The sequence below is a fragment of the Nycticebus coucang genome, chromosome 7, assembly GCF_027406575.1.
Source record: "Nycticebus coucang isolate mNycCou1 chromosome 7, mNycCou1.pri, whole genome shotgun sequence".
Classification (NCBI taxonomy): domain Eukaryota; kingdom Metazoa; phylum Chordata; class Mammalia; order Primates; family Lorisidae; genus Nycticebus; species Nycticebus coucang.
In genome coordinates, this window is record NC_069786.1 from 93,060,918 (window position 1) to 93,078,848 (window position 17,931).

Genomic DNA, 17,931 nt, shown 5'->3' on the forward strand with positions numbered 1-17,931 from the left:
TCAAGCAAAACAGTAAGAAAAAATCTAACAACTGCATTACAAAGTAAGCAAAATGTATGAATAGAAACTTTTCAAATGAAGATAGCCTAATGGCCAACAAACACATGAAAAAATGCTCAACATTTCTAATCATCAGGGAAATGAGAATCAAAATCGCAATTAGATCTCACCTAACTCCAGCAAGAATGGCTCTTATCAAAAAGTCCCAAATACTGTTATGTACGCAGATAGAAAGGAAAACTTAATACTGTCAGTAGGACTTCAAAATAGTACAACTTCTAGGGAAAGTAGCATGATGATATCTCAATTAAGTAGTCATGCCATTTGATCCAGCAATCCCACTACTAGGTATTTACTCAAAAAAAAAATGTTATTTTATCAAAAAGATACTTGCACTTGAATGTTTATAGCAGTACAAATCACAATTGCAAATATGTGGAAACAATCTAAGTGTTCAATTGGTACCCTAGTGGTTTAATAAAATGTGGTATATGTATATCATGGAGTACTACTCAGCCATAAAAAAGTGATCTAGTATCTTTTGTAATAACCTAGGTGGAACTTGAGACAATTTTTGTAAGTGAATTTTTGTAAGAATGGAAAAACAAACAACTTACGTACTCAGTATTAAATTGGAACTAGTTAATCAACACTTACAGAAGTGAAACTCAATAGGAATCAAATAAGTGAGGGATAGAAGGAGGGACTGGGTTAATTCATACCTATCTGGTACAATTCACACAAAATCTGGTATATTCTGTTTGAAGGATACACTTATAACTTTGACTTAAAATGCACAAAAGCAAATTTTGTAACCAAAATGTGTGTACCCCTATAATATTCTGAAAATAAATAAAATAAGCTATAAATATTGATTAGAGTATATTTTATATTGATTACATTATGTGTTCTGTACCATTTTAAGAAGCTTACATGACTTAGCTCCTCTAATAGTCTTAAAAACTATGAGGTAAGCACTGCTGTACCACTTTTATGCCCAAGAGTTTGAGGTTACTGTGAGCTGTGACACTATGGCACGTACCAAGGGCGACATAATGAGACTCTGTTCCAAAAAATAAAATAAAATATAGAAAAGTTTATTACAATAAAAATTTAACTTGTACTGAAATATTATGTACATACTAGAAAATCAGGGCTTATAGGTACTTAATAACTACTTTATTAAGGTAGTTACTTTTTCTAAGATATGTGCCTCAGAGAATTTCTTCATCAGAAAAGGATCAAATGGAGCACAGAATTGAAAATCAGAAATTTAGCAACTTCTTTTGAACTTTGAAAACTAGTAAACAACATTATTATAAAGCAATAACGTATAACGACATTGGTAAATTACCGTAGACAATTGTGGTAGAAATCTCACTGGTGCCTTATGTTTTTCTTTGCTTGTTGATTTATCCTGCATGAAAAATAAGATAAAAACAAAACTGTTTGCCCTGTTAATATTAAAATTGATTGGCTCAATCAAATTTCACTGTTTTTATTAAAAAGTACATACTATCCAAAATATTCTAAAACATGCTCTATAGATGATATTATTTTATATATAGAAAAATCTTAAAGAATGCACCAAAAACTTCTCAGAGCTGATGAATGAGTTCACCAAGGTTGCATGATACAAGATGAATACTCTGGGCACTAACAATGAATAATACAAAATTGAAATCAAGAGACAAGTCTGTTTATGATAGCATCAAATGGAATAAACAACTTAAGAATAAATGTAACAAAAGATGCAAAAGACTAATACCTATACAATAAGAAGTACAAAACAGCACTGAAAGAAGTTAAAAATCTTGATAAATGAAAAGATAATCCATGTTCATGGATTGAAAGATTGCTATTATTAAGATGCAATACTCCTCCAAAATAGCTTACAGATTCCTGGCTGCTTTTTTTGTTTGTTTGTTTGTTTGTTTGTAACCAATTGATTATAAAACTCACATGGTAATTTATAGAACCCAGAAGAGCCAAACAAATTTGAAAAAAATACCAATTTGGCAAATCCACACTTTTATATTTCATAACTGACTACAAACATACAATAAGACTGCATAGCACTAGCATATGGATAAACACATAGAACAAAGAAATAGAAGTTCAGAAATAAACCAATACATTTATGCTGGGCAATAGATTTTTGACAAAAAATACCAATATAATTCAACAGGAAATTGGTCATATCTTCTGAGTATTTGTCCATATCTAGTTAGTGTCCAAATCTTACTCTGCCCCACTTCCCACCTCCATGGCTAAAATTTCATTTTTCCCCCCAGAAAGGTCTACCTCCTAAGGTGAAAATGTATTCAGATTGATGCATCCTTAAGTTGCCATAAGTAAAATTCATCATTTTTTAGCAGTAACTTTCAGAGAAAAACATTGCTATCCTCTTTTACAGTAGAGAATAATTCCATGGTAGGAGTTTCACCTAAGTAAGAGAATGACATTTTTTATCTCTAAGTTGATAAGATGAGTTGTACTTTTTGCCAGTTGCCAATGTTTTACCTCTCAGATCCAAATATTCTTTTTTCATCCTCCTTTGGTATATCTGATAGAACCTTATAACATTTCTCCTTTGACAACCAGCATACTATCAAGGATGCTAAGGAACACTGTAAGAGGAGGGGGTATTCTTCCTAGTTCCAGTGTTTTTTATCATTGCTCCCATGTTGTGGCTGCCAGCAGTCAGCATCCTTGTCTGTCCATGGGCACCTTCCCATTATATGACATGTGCCTCAACAGAGGTAGACAGCCCTCTACCTAGTGTCACTGGCATCCCTTCCTGTTGGCAGCTTTCCGTAAGTTTCACTTACACTACAGAGAAAGTTCTTTCAGACTTTTGACACTCCAGCAGATGAATTTCCTCTCTCAGCCTGGGCCTAGGGCGCCACAGCAAATGTCTTTGCTACCCAGTGGACCTTTTCCCATGAGATCTGTAGCTAAGAATTTTTTTTCAAAGTATTATAGGGATCATGGGGGCACAAATATTTTTGTTTAGATGGATCACTTTTATGATGCTTGAGTCATGGTTATAAGTATGCCTGTCACCCAGATAGTTATTGTTACACCAGTTAGGCAAGTTTTCGCCCATCCCTCCTCCCCTCCATCCCTCTAACCACATATGTGCTCCTCAGTTAATTCATTCTCTAATTCAATAAAGAATACATGTGGTGGTGGTTTTTCCATTCTTTAGATACTTTATTTAGGATAATGGTCTCTAATTCCATCCAGATTGCTGCAAAAAACATTAAATTATCCTTCTTCATGGTTGAGTCCATAGTATACATATATCACATTTTGTTAATCTATGAATTGATGGGTATTTGAATTAATTCCACATATTTACAGTAGTGAATTGTGCTGCAATAAACATTTGACTACAGGTGTCTTTTTGTTCAAATGACTTCTTTTCCTTTGGGTAAATACCCAGGAGTGGGATTGCTAGGTCAAATAATAGGTGTACTTTTAATTTCTTGAAGTGTTGCCTTACTGTTTTGGAAAACAGAAGTTGTACTGATTTGCAGTACCACAAACAGTACATAAGCATTCCTTTCTCTCTGCATCTATGTCAGCGCCTATTATTTTTGAACTTTTTAAAAACAGTCATTCTAACAGGGATAAAATGATATCTGTGGTTTTAACTTGAATGTTCTTGATGTTGAGCATTTTTTCATATGTTTGTTGGCCATTTGTCTATCTTCTTTTGAAAAGCTTCTCTTCATGTCTTTTCCCCACTATTTGAGGGGGTTGTTTGATGTTTTTCTTGGTGATTTGCTTGAGTTCTTTGTAGATTCTAGTTATTAGTCCTTTACCAGATGGAGAGTATGTGAATATTTTCTCCCATTCTATAGGTTGTCTATTTGCTCTGTTGATTATTTCCTTGGCTGTGCAGAAACTTAAATCACATTTATTTATTTTTATTATTGCTATGATTATCATTGGGTATACTTCTTAAATTCTTTCACTAGGCCAATATCTATGAAATCTTTTCCAACATTTTCTTCAAGAATTCTTATACTTTCATGCCTTAACTTAAGTCATTTACCCATCTTGAATTAATTTTTTTGAGGGGTGAGAGATACAGATGCTGTTTCATTCTACTGCATGTGGCTATCCAATTTTCTCAGCACTATTTACTGAACAGGGATTCTTTTCTCCAGTGTATGTATTGTTGTCTGGTGTGTCAAAGACAAAGCTGTATTTGGCTACATGTGGTTGGCTTTATATCTGGATTTAATATTTTATTCCATTGGTCTATATCTCTATTCTGTGCCAATATAATGTGCTGTTTGGGCTATTATAACCTTGTGGTATAGTTTGAAGTCTGATAATGTGATGTGTCCGGATTTATTCCTTTTGCTTAAAAGATTGCCCTGACTACTCAGGGTCTTTTTCTGGTTCCAAATAAAGTGTAGAACTATATTTTTCTAGATCTGTGAAGTATGACATTGGTATTTTAATCAGGATTGTATTGAACGTGTAAATCACTTTGGGTAGTATGGACATTTTAGCGATGTTGATTCTACTGATCCATGAGCATGTACATTTTTCCATTCGTCTGCATCTTCTGTCTTTGATTTGACTCTCAGCTTGACCATTACTGGTGTATAGGTATGCTGCTGATTTGTGTACAGATATTTTTGTACTCTGAGACTTAGCTGAATTTGTTCATCAATTCCAGGAATCTTATAGTGGGATCTTTGGGGTACAAGATCATACTGTTAGCAAAAAGCAATAGGTTGGCCTTTTATTTCCAGATCTGGATACTCTTAATTTCATTTTCATTGCTCTGGCTAAGACTTCCAACACTATGTTGAATAGAAGTGGTGACAATGGGATCCTTATCTTGTTCACTTCTTAATGGGAATGTTTTCAGCTTTTCCCCATTCAATATGATGTTGGCTATGTGTTTGGCATACGTGGCTTTTATAATTTTGAGAAATGTTCTTTCTATGCCTAGTTTGTTGAAGGTTTTTACCATTAAAGGGTAATGAATTTTGTTGAGTGCTTTCTCTGCATCTATTGAGATAATTATATAGCCTTTATGCATCACACTGGTTGATTTATGGATGTTAAACCATTCTTGCATTCTTCAGATGAAGCCCACTTGGTCATAGTGGATTATTTTTATGAGGTGATATTGAATTCAATTTGCTAGTATTTTACTGAGGACTTTTGCTTCTTTAATCATAAGGGATAATAGTCTATATTTTTCTTTTGAGGGGGTAGTATTCATTCATGGCTTTGGTATCAAGGTGATACTGGCTTCATAGAATTAGTTCCTTCTTAATGTTATGAAATAAATTCTGAGTGGGAGTACCAACTGTTCTTAGCAAGTCTAATAAAATTCAGCTGTGAATCTAGCTGGTATGGGGATTTTTATGTTGTTGGAAGATTTTTTTATTACTACTTCAATCTCACTGCTCATTATTGGTCTGCTCAAGAATTCTATTTCTTCCCGATTGAATTTTTTTGAGGTTGTGTGATCCAAGGAATTTGTCCATTTTTTCCATGTTTTTGAGTTTATGTACATAGAATTTTCATGGTATTCACAGATAATATTTTGTACTTCTGTGGCATCAATGGTAATATCTCATTTTTTCATTTCTGATTGAGTTTATTAGGGTCTTTTTTTTTTCTATTTCTAGGTAATCCAACAAGAGGTCTATCAATTTTGTTTATCTTTTCAAAGAACCAATTTTTTGTTTCATTGCACTTCTGTATTGTTTTCTTGTTTTTAACTTCATTTAGTTCTGCTGTGACCTTGGTTGTTTCTTTTCTTCTGCTGGCATTGAGTTCGGTTTGCTCTTCTTCTCATAGTTCCTTGAGATGTGTCATTAGATTACTAATTTGTGGTCATTCTGTCTTTTTTGAAGACATTCAAGGCTATTAATTTTCCCCTTAGGACTGCTTTTGCTGAGTCCCACATATTTTGATAACTTATGTCCCTTTTTTATCATTCAGTTTGAAGAGAAATAAAGACCTTTCCAGACATGCAAACACTGAGAGAATTTTTCAAGACCAGACTTGCCCAGCAGGGAATGCTCACAATTGCATTATAAATGGAACAGCAAAGGTCACCCATCCAGTAAAAAAACACCTAAAAACTAAAGCTCAGAGCTCTATAAAACAATACTACAAGAGACAAAACAAAACAATAAAGTAGTACCCAAAAAGATGAACAGAACAGCATCCCACATATCAATCTCATTAACATAAGTGGTTTAAATTCCCCAATCAATAGTCACAGTCTGGCTGAATGGATAAAAAAAAAAAAAAACAATCAAAGTATCTGTTGTCTCCAGGAAAAACATCTAACCCAAAAGGACTCTTAAAGACTCAAGGTTAATGGATGGAAAAAAATATTTCATGCAAATAGTAAGCAAAAGAAAGCAGGTATAGCCAGTCTTGCATCAGATAAAATTGACTTTAAATCAACAATACTAAAGAAATACAAAGACCATCATTATATAATGGTAAAGGGAGCAATTCAACAAGAAGATATAATAATCCTAAATATTTATGCACCTAACACTGGAACACTAAGATTCATAAAGTAAATCCTACTATATCTAAGCAATGAAATAAATAGCAGCATCACTATTACTGAAGACTTCAACACCCCACTGACAGAACTGGACAGATCCTCCAGATAGAAAACAAAGATACACTGGACTTAAGACAGGACCTTAGGATAAATGAGCCCAACAGACATTTACAAAACAATTTAACCCCAAACCATTGATGATACATTCTTCTCATCAGCCCATGGAACTTTCTCCAAGATTGACTATATTTTAGGCCACAAATCATGGCTCAAAAAATTTTAATAAATAAAAATCATACCATGTGTCTTCTCAGATCACAGTGGAATAAAAGTAGAAATCAATACCAAGAGAAACACCCAATTTTACATAAAGTCATGGAGATTAAACCACCTCCTGCTGAGCTATTATTGGATCAATGATAAAAATTAATATGCAGTTAAGCTTTGAGGAAGGGATAGGTGTTCCAAGTTTGTTCCTTGATCACTTTCCCTAAGACCTAGAGGGAGTGGCTGCTCTTTACATGGGCTATTCCACTGTTCTTTAGAGCTATGCTGTCCAAAACAATATCCACTAGACCCCTGTAGCTATAGAATGATTGAAATGTGCATTTTTAAAGTGAGATGCATTTAAATGTAGGTTTTGAAGACTAAATACAATAAAAAATGAAAAAGGTTAACTATCCAGTTAATTTTCCAGTTTAATTTTTCTGCATATGGTAGTCCAATTTTCCACCATCGTTTATTGAAACAGATGTCTTTTCCCTAGTGTACATTTTTGTTGACTCTTTTAAAGATTAGTTGGCTAAGGGTATGTGCTTTTATTTCTTGGTTCTATATTCTGTTCCATTGATCTATTTCTCTATTTTTTTATACCAGTACCATGCTGTTTTAGTGACTGTAGCCTTATAAAATAATTTGAAGTTAAGAAATGTGATGCCTCCAGCTTTGTTCTTTTTGTTCCAGATTATATTGGCTAACTGGGCTCTTTTTTGCTTCCACGTGAACTTTAAATGAGTTTTCCTAATCTTGTGAAAAATGCCAGTGCTGTTTTGATAGTGATTGCACTGAACCTACAGATTGCTTTGGACAATGTGGTCATTTTTACAATATTGATTGTTCCTATATATAAGTGTGGGATATTTTTCCATTTCTTTGTATCATCTATATATAACTTCTTTCAGCAGTGTTGTATAGTTTTCCTCATAGAGATCTTTCACTGCCTTGGCTAAATATATTCCTATGTATTTTATTTTATTTTGTGGTTATTGTAAATGATATTGCCTTCTTGATTTTGTTCTTGGCTAGATCGTTATTAGTGCATAGAAAAAATGCTACTGATTTCTGTATGATTTCAAGATCTTGTGTCTTGAAACTTTACTGAATTTATATATCAAATCTAAGAGTTTATTGGCAGAATCTTTAAGGGTTTCTACTAGAAGATCAAAACTAACAGGGACCATCTGGTTTCCCATTTTCCAATTTGGATATCATTTATTTTTTTCTGTTACCTGATTTCTCTGGCTAGGACTTTCAGTTCTATGTTGAAGAAGACTGGTGACTTCTGTCTTGTTCCAATCTCTAGCGGGAAGGCTTTCAAATTTTTTCTATTAAGCATGATGTCAGCCATGGGTTTGTCATATGTAGTCTTTATTGTTTTGAGATGTTTCTTCTGTGGCTATTTTGTTGAGGATTTTTTTTTCATAAAGAGATGATGAATTCCATTGAATGCTTTTTATGCTTCTATTTATGTGATATATCACATTTACTGATTTGCATACACAGTCAGACAATTAACTTCATAGACTTATCCTAGAAAAAGTGCTACCTACCTCACTGATGAATATCACTATGGTCACCTTTGAGGTTTTCCCCTTGAGAGGCTATGAATCAACATTAGCACCTAGTCCACCCTTCAAAGCAATTTTGGAACTCTTTTTCTGGAATGGCCATCAAAGCTACTGTCATACTATCCTTGATATCCTGAATGTCATCAAAATGTATTCCTTTCAATATTTTCTTAATCTTTTGCCATGAATAAAATCAATGGGGTCCATACCAGATGAACAAAAAGGGGTTCCAATACAGTTATTTGTTTACTGGCAAGCAACTCCCTCCCAGTCAATGCTATGTGAGCTGATACATCGCCATGATGCAAGAGCCATAAGTTGTTGCCAACTTACACTGGCACTGGTGGTAGTGGGTTCTGCCAAATTATTGGACCTCCAGGTGGTCTGCTCAGAAGCTAGTAGTAAGAACAGTGGGCCACTGTGTGGGCGGTTTCTCAGGCCCCTGGTCAGCAGGTGTGATGTGAATGATGGCAGTAGCAGTGGTGGAACAACCCACTGGGACCCAAATGGTTCCTGTTAGTATTGCTGATAGATGTGATGCTTTGGGCAGGCTAGACTCCAGCTCCAAAGATGCCTGTTGCAAGGCAGTGTATGGTCCTAATTGTCCCCAGTTGCTCCCTGCCAAGGCAGAGCTGTAGCTGCACTGCCTACACCCCAAGGGTAGGGTACAGACCAGTGTTAAACTCTCAGAATGATGCTGGCTGTAGGCCAATGACCAGAGAGGGCAGGGCCCTGCTAAAGCAAGCAACATGGGCAAGAGGCTGTGGGGAGTATGCTCCACCTATGTCTTAATCACAGCAACCTGTTGCACAATGGTGGATATTGTTCTGAGTATGCCTAGAAGAGACTGGTTTCCCTGTCCCTCCTCAGCCACACAGCAGCTGCAGCAATGTCAGCTCAAACTCAACCTGATAGCGGGACATAGCCCAGCATTAAACTTTCAAAATAGCACCTGGGGCCTACAAGCAGAAAGGGTGACCCCTCTTCCAAGCAGGTGGTATGGGCACAAAGCTGTGGGAAGTGCATTCTGCTTACATCTCAATCTCAACAGCAGCCTATAGCAAGGTAGTAGGGACCTTCCCAAAGGTGCATGGGAGTGCCCAGTCTCACTGGGTTACTTTAAAGTATTAAAGGCAGCATCTGCATCTATAGATCCCCCAGGACCTACGCTATCACAATGGTGTCCAGCTATAGCTGATCCGGGCTCAGATGCCTGTGAAACTGTGTGGGGTCCCTTTCTGGAGTAGTGTCTCTGTGTAATCTCTAGGCAGCAACTTATGTTAGGTCCAAAGCCTACATGGGTCAAGAGCTTCTCCCAAGATTGTGAAAGTCTGTTTCAAAGTATGGGACCCTGGCAGTTTCTTACTGTTTCCTTGCGCCCAGGAGCTTCTCTTGGCTCTCAGCCAGTTCCTGGCCAGCCAAGGTACATTAAACATTCTCCTTCCTTACTGTTGGTGTTTCTGGTGAATCAGAGTACTTTCTGTGACTCCCAGCATTCTCTTCTAAACGACTTGTTCAAAATGTGATCATCTCCTTACTATTCTGGTTCCCCATCATGGAGCAGGAATGTACTACTTGCATCTAGTCAGCCATACTGATCCCTTTCCCACACATTTATTAATAATTTTTTACATTGGTTTATAGTACATTTTATATTGATTTCATTGACTGCCAAGTATTGTTCTAAGATGTCTATGTCTCATTTAATTTTCTTTTAAAATTCTACGAAACTAATGTTGTGCAACTTTTGTGCTTAACGTATAGATGAAGACTTCATTTACTATGTAGTCTCTGCTCCCACAAAGTGCACAATCTAGTTAATATTAAAACTATATGCTTCCAAGAACTACAATACAAACTGTATGTTTCCATTCAATTAAGACAGGTAGTTTGGAGCAGTGTATTCAAAAAATACTCTGCTCGTAGTCTCTCCATTATCTTCCTCTCTTTCCCAGAATAATGAGAAGTCAATTTTTCATGCGTATGTCTTCCATTCACACATAATGTCTCTTTTCTTTATTGACCTTAAGATTTTGTTTGCATTTGGTGTTCTGTACTTGCCCTACACTGAGGTGTAAATACACTGAAGTGGTATTTACTTTTATTTACATCACATGGAATTTAATGAGTTTCTCACTCATCTACTAAAGGACACTGTTTTTGCTGCTGCAATTTGGAACTCTCTCATGTGTCAGTTTTTCATCCCCATAAATTTTACTAGTACGCAAACATATTATAATAATTTCCATCTGAAAAAATACCAGTCTTAATTCTTTATTCCCTCCAGCTATTGTTCCATTTTTCTGCTCTCAGTTTCTCCAGAATGTCCTCCAATAATGTTTCCCTTTCTTGCACACCACTTTCATCAAAAGCTCTGATTAATTCCATGATGCTGAGTCCAGAGATAGATTCTCAAGCCTCATTTCACTGAATCACTTAATAGTATTTAGACATAGTTGATTACAGCCTCCTTCTTGAACACTATCTTCATTCAGTTTCTATGATGATTTATCTTTTTTATGCTCTTCCTAACTCAGTGAACACCTTCTATAAATTTTTATTGCCTATTCTTTCTTTTTTTCTAATTTGCATATGAAAATTACATATATTTATAGTATACAACATGATGTATACATTGTGCAATGGCTAAATCAAGCTAATTAACATATGCATTTTTCGGGTGGCGCCTGTGGCTCAGTCGGTAAGGTGCCAGCCCCATATACTGAGGGTGACCGGTTCAAACCCGGCCCCGGCCAAACTGCAAAAAAAACAAAAACATATATATACATTTTTCACATACTTATTTTTTGTGGTGAGAACACTTAAAATTTTTCTCTCATAGCAATTTTCCAGTATACGCTACATAGTTATTAACACTAGTCATCATAATATACAATTATTCTACCTGTTCCTTCTCATTTTTTGATCTTCCTGTGATAGATAGCCCTCAGTCCTCAGATACGTTTCCTTCTTAACTGGTCCCATCCAGTCCAAATATTTTATTTTATTTTTTATTTATTATTAAATCATAGCTGTGTACATTAATGAAATCATGGGGCACCATACACTGGTTTTATAGACCATTTGACATATTTTCATCACACTGGTTAACATAGCCTTTCTGGCATTTTCTTAGTTATTGTGTTAAGACATTTATATTCTACATTTAGTAAGTTTCGCATGTACCCTTGTAAGATGCACCGCAAGTGTGATCCCACCAATCACCCTCCTCTGCCCATCCTTCCTCCTCCCCTGCCATTCCCCACCTCTCCCGAGTCCAAATATTTTAAATATCATCCATACTTCGGGACCTTCCAAGTTTATCTCTCCAGCACTAACCTTTCTGCCCCCATATTTGTTTTTTGGTTTTTTTTTTGAGACAGAGTCTCACTATGTTGCCATGGCATTATAGCTCACAGCAGCCTCAAACTCTTGAGCATAAGCAATTCTCTTGCCTCAGCCTCTCAGGTAACTGGGACTACAGGCACCCGCCACAATGCCTGGCTATTTTTTGTTGCAGTTATCGTTGTTTAGCAGACCTAGGACGGGTTCCAACCCACCAGCTTCGGTGTATGTGGCCGGTGCCATAACTACTGTGCTATGGGTGCTGAGCCCCCATATTTGATTTTTATTTGGTATTTTCACTCAGAGGGGTAGAAATATCAAATAGACCTCTAATTTAACATGTCCAAACTATTGTTTGATCAATAAACTCCCACAAACTCTAACAGAACTTCTCCTAAGTTCTTGAACTCATTAAATGGCATAACCATTAACACTGTTATTCAAGTGAAAATCCCTGGTACTATCCTTGATTCCTTCCTTTTTCTCATTTTATACATTTAATGCATTAGAAAATTCTTTGAGCTCTACCTATAGCATATATCCTGAATCTATCATCTATGAAGGTTGCATCTATTTATAATAATGTCTGAGTGTTGGGTGTGGTGACATGCACCTATAAGCCCAGCTACTGAAAGTCTGAGGCAGAAAGATTGCTTGATCTGAAGAGTTCAAGTCCATCTTGGGCCACATAGTGAGACATTGTTTCTAATAATAATAATAACAATAATAATAATATGATGATGATGTCTGTGATGATTATGCCCTGTTTGCCTGAGATCAGATCTTAGCCCTTTTCTTCCTGCTCTGTGCTTATATACGAGCCTCATCTGGGTCCTCAGCTCTGTGGCTTCTCATAGGGATTAACCAAGGAGAGGCATCAGCAGGAAACTGAAGAGCAAGAGGAAAGAGTTTAGGATATTTATTTCCTAGTACTCTTTGTTCACTGTAGTTTTGATAGATTTTTCCAGAGCTCAACTCCTATTAGGAAGTTATCATTCCAAGCCTTTCATGCTCACCATAATGCCATAATGTCTAGGTTCATTGACCCATCAAACCTAGGAATGATAATGGCATCTTTTTTTTTTTTTTTTTTTTTGGTAGAGACAGAGTCTCACTGTACCACCCTTGGGTAGAGTGCCGCGGCGTCACACGGCTCACAGCAACCTCTAACTCTTGGGCTTACGCGATCCTCTTGCCTCAGCCTCCCAAGCAGCTGGGACTACAGGCGCCCGCCACAACGCCCGGCTATTTTTTTGTTGCAGTTTGGCCGAGGCTGGGTTTGAACCCGCCACCCTCAGCATATGGGGCCAGCGCCCTACTCACTGAGCCACAGGCGCTGCCCAGATAACGGCATCTTGCTATGGCTACTAATCCTTACATGTCTCATCATTCCTCAACCTTGCCCTTTCCTCTGGAAATGCCTCTTTATAAATTTTCTTTAATTAAATTATTTTGAGTATAGCATTCTTTTTCCCTGTTGGGATCCTAATATAATTTTATATTGCAAATTAAAATTACTAAAGAGTCTATGTCTTCCTTAAATAGTCTGGGTTTGCATTTAGTTGTTATTTTGCTAATTTTTACCTATTAACACTTGCCTATTGAAAGGGATGCTGTGAACATGGTATAACTCAAGTATTAACCATTCTAATCAGAATGACCAGAATCTACAAATGTGTCTACTTAAATCAACAATAATCTTATGATGCTGTCTGGTTAAATTAACAATAATCTTTTAAAATTTAATAGTGTTGATTTAAACATAGTGGCCACATGTTTCATTTATGGTTGTTAAAGTTATCATCATGCCCTTGGCCTCACCTCCAACTCTTTTCATTCTTACCCCCTTTTTAAGCAATGATACTTTAAAAATATGATGAAGGAAAAGAAAGAAAAAATATCATGTCATATAAACACAAAATTACTTGATTCTATAACTAGAAACAGTGCTGAGATAGAGTAGGCTTGACAGCTTTTTCCTCTTCTCTGCCCACAATCTGCGTTGAATCTGTGGAAAGCTTCCTGGTTTTGGTATATTGGTACGTTTAAACCTCTGGAAGTTATTCAACTGAAATTCAAAATGCCTTATTTTAGCTAATTTTTAAAAGGAAATGAGCAATTGCTGATGATTTATATTTCTTTTTAATACCTAACTTAAGAGAAAGCCCAGATTGCTAGTCTGAAAAATGCCATGTTACTCCCAACCTTTCACTAAGGAGATGAATATGTTAAAATCTCCTTCAGCAAATATGATTCTACCACCTGCTCACTTACTCAAACTGAATGAATATATAAGTAAATGTCACATAAAAATGGCATTTCCAAAAGTTTAATCCATTCTGTTTGTTTTAGATTAAAGTATAAAAACTTTCTGCCTTTCAAGAGGAAACTATGCTCTCATTAGCATAAATGAAAGTCTCAAGATGAGTTTTAAAATTACAAATCAACCACAATAGTGAGAGAGGGCCCTCTACTGTTTAAAAATAGTATGTAGAAAATGAATACAATCCTGGATGTGCTAATGCCCATTCTTTCAAGATCCCACTGCCTGTTCAATAAAAGGCAACTGTTTTTGAGGGGGAGGGAGAGATCAAGGTGGTTATTCCCAAAATCACTTTTATAAAATAAAGCAAAACTTGAAACTTAACTGCCAGTGTGTTTCAGTGAATGTGCTTTAGGTATAGATGGGTCAATTAAGGGAATGATGAAATAATAGCTATTCAGAAATACCACTGTAAATGTGATAAAGGTGTCTTTTAAATTTCAATAACATAAAATGCGGTTCAAGATCAGGCCAAAGATTAATTTGGACATCAAGCTAAGAACCCTATTACACAGAAAAAAATTACTAATGAGGTCTATTAATCAATTGCTCAGTTTTTTAGTACTTATAATCTGAATTCTTTTTGGTTTTTGCTTGCCCATTTATTTTTCTACTACTAATTACTAATTATACTTTGGAAATGAATCAAAGTGTCTGTTTCTTAGTTCTCAATTTATTATACTCATTTCAATAAAAATGCTGAAACCAAACTTTCTTGACATTTTAGGTACTAATTACTTATTTGATTAATTAATGAATTAGAATCTTGACATGTTCTGGTAGTAATCTACAAGCCATGGATAGGGAATAAATCACCTTTTAGCTTTGTTTCCACAATAAATTCTAACACTACTAAAAAAAGAAAGCATTATGAAACTACAAAAGAGAAAGAATTATAGTTTAATATCAAAAAAAGAAACTAAGCAAAATTTGCAGACTTCAAAACACCTGGTTTTCACTTAGGAGATTTATAGGGTCTTTTTCATTTATTCTTTGCTATGTAGAATGCTGTTGTTTCCTAGCTAGCCAGAGTAACATCCATGCTTAATGGGTCACTAAGAAGGTTTTGAGAGGAGACTATCTTATGGTCCATTGTTTCACTTTCAAGAAACACCAGTTGACAGCTACAGCATCCTTTCTGATTCACCAGTGTAAGTTTCACTTTGCTCATTTATTGGTGCTGCTGGAAGGCTTCATTTCTGTTGCTGAAGATTTACATTTCTTAATTTTTGTGTATCTCAAAACTTTTGTAATGACTCACATACCTTCCCATTCTGTGTGAGGTTGAGAACACTGACTATTGCTCTGCATTTCCTTCAGCTACAAATGCTCTTAATTAAGTTCAATAAAGAAAATGTTCTAAGCGGGGGAAAAAAGCAGCTATTGAAATATGTACATTTTGGCGGCGCCCATAGCTCACGGGGTAGGGCGCCAGCCACATACACCCAGGCTGGCGGGTTCGAACCCGCCGGTGCCTGCCAAACAATGACAACAACAAAAAAGAAAAACTAGTGGGGCATTGTGGCAGGTACCTGTAGTTCCAGCTACTTGGGAGGCTGAGGCAAGAGAATCACTTAAGCCCAAGAGTTCAAGGTTGCTGTAAGCTGTGATGCCACAGCACTCTACCGAGGGCCACAAAGTGAGACTCTGTCTCAAAAAATAAATAAATAAATGACTGACAAATAAAATATCCTTGTTAAGAGTTTGGTATTTTGGCTCGGCGCCTGTAGCTCAGCGGCTAGGGCGCCAGCCACATATACGGGAGCTGGCGGGTTCGAACCCAGCCGGGGCCTGCCAAACAACAATGACAAAACCAAAAAATAGCCAGGCGTTATGGCAGGCACGTGTAGTCCCAGCTACTTGGGAGGCTGAGGCAAGAAATTGCTTAAGCTCAAAAGTTTAAGGTTGCTGTGAGCTGTGATGCCACAGCATTCTACCCAGGGCGACATAGTGAGACTCTGTCTCTAAATACATAAATAAATAAATAAGCACCTTTTATTATATGCCATGGGATATTTTCTTTCAAAGTGTCATTTGCCGCAAGTCACTCTTATGTATACTACAGTACATTATTTTAGTAATTATGGCATGGGATAGTATCTCATTTGAACTTCACAACATCCTTAGAAAAGAAGAAAAGTTGTTCTCGTTTCCCCCCTCTAATTAAGAGATCTGCCCAAAGTCACATACCTAGGAAGTGGCCTGCAGTCTGGTCCTAGAACCCAAACCCACTGCCACTCCCCGCGGAGCCTCCCCTCACGCAGACACACCCACATTAGGAACCAGGGGTACCCTGGGGCTGACCCAATAGCTGAACTGACAGGTTTGCTTGGGCTAGCGGTCTGGAAGGAACCGATAGGGGATTCGCAGAAAGCGCTCCATACCCCAGGTCATCGGTGGGGTGAAGGAAGCCGTACACCGCCGCGGCCCAACTCAGGAGTCCGGGAGGCAGGGGAGCCCGCCGCCCGGAGAGCAGGGAAGCGGGTGAGCGTAGCCCTCTCACCTGCTTGCTGCTCATGACTGCGGGGACGCTCGGGCCGCCCAGCGGCTCCCGCACAGCTCGTGCCCGCGCCCCCGGAGCCTCTGGGACTAGAGAGGGGATGGAAGTCTTCGCTCGCTCCGCGCCGGGCCGCCTGGCGTCCCCACCGCCCGCGTTGCTAAGCAGCAGGCCGCGCAGCTCCGTTTCCGGCCCCCTGTTGCTCCGGCGCCCGGCAGAGGGCGCGTTCGCGGGTGGGGGCGGGGCACCTTTCCGGGCGCTGGGCGGCGCCTCCGCCCTGAGCCTCCCGGCACGGTGGGCTGGGCTGCTCCCATACTCTGATCGCTGACTAGATCTTCACACTTCCGCACCCTCGCTTTAACTACGTGTGGGACCTCTGCCTTAACTCCTCATTTAGCTCAGATGTGTCTGAAAGGTCTCAGAGAACTACTGTAACGTGATCGCAAATTTCAATGCCCCTGTGGGTGAGTGGGGCAACGTGAGCACCGCGTGCAAAGGCCAGATACAGAAAACACCTTTCTTTTATTATTCGTGAGCTTCCAACTCCCTTTTTTTTATATCCACTCTCCCCACACACTAGAAAGCTATCCCTCGGAAGAAGACGAGAAAAAAGAACCTTCAAAAATTCATTAAAACCAACATTCAGGGAGGCGGAGCAAGATGGCAGCCGAGTAACAGCTTCCTTGCATCTGGGCACCGTGAGTCTGGGGAGATAGGACTCCAGGCATCTCTGGCTGGTGGGAACTGCCTATCATCACTCCTATGAAAATACAGGGAGTCAGCGAGAGACTTCTGGACCCCAAGAGGAGGACTAAAACAGTGGAAAGCCGGCAAGTGGTCGCGTGTGTTCAATCCGTCTAAACCCGCCCACAACTGTAAGTTCAGTAGCAGCGAGACTGCAAACCAGAAAGGCCTTACCTGTGAACTGTTTTGATGTCCTTGGACTTGGCACTGAGTTGAACTGCCTTGGGGAAGGCCTGAGCGGGAGTGCGGAGAACTTTGGCCGTTGTCTAGGGCCCCAGTCTGAGCCACTGAGCCAGACGGAGCTGATAGTGTTTGGCGGTGGGTCACACGGATCCATTGTCAGTGATCTGCCCCGGCAAGCTCTGCCCTCAGGGTCGCAGAGCTAGAAACGGGTGGGAGCTGGTAACCCAGCAACCAAGTAGCCTAAGGGTGGGGTCTGAGCCGTCTTGCAGCCCTAACCCTCAGGGGCAGAGTGAGATCGGTTTTGGCACACTGAGTAAGTGCATAGCCACTTCAGCAGCGATTCCAGCGAGAAAGCTGGGAAAGCTTCTGCTCAGCAAGTTTACAAGTTCAAAGTGCCTTTTAAGTAGGCTGAAGAGAGATTTAGGGT

At 38.3% G+C, this 17,931-nt stretch overlaps 1 protein-coding gene across 1 annotated transcript in view; it reads right to left on the bottom strand.

Moving 5' to 3' along the window:
- DNAH7 (dynein axonemal heavy chain 7) overlaps nucleotides 1-16,762 on the bottom strand; it is a 324,659-nt gene extending 307,897 nt beyond the window's left edge. Inside the window, exons 1-2 of the mRNA XM_053597477.1 lie at nucleotides 16,584-16,762; nucleotides 1,355-1,417 (exon numbers count right to left, since the gene is read on the bottom strand). Coding sequence (XP_053453452.1) covers nucleotides 1,355-1,417; nucleotides 16,584-16,598 — 78 coding nt within the window. The 5' untranslated portion in view covers nucleotides 16,599-16,762. The remainder of the gene's footprint in view (nucleotides 1-1,354; nucleotides 1,418-16,583) is intronic.
- Nucleotides 16,763-17,931: the final 1,169 nt, after the last annotated feature.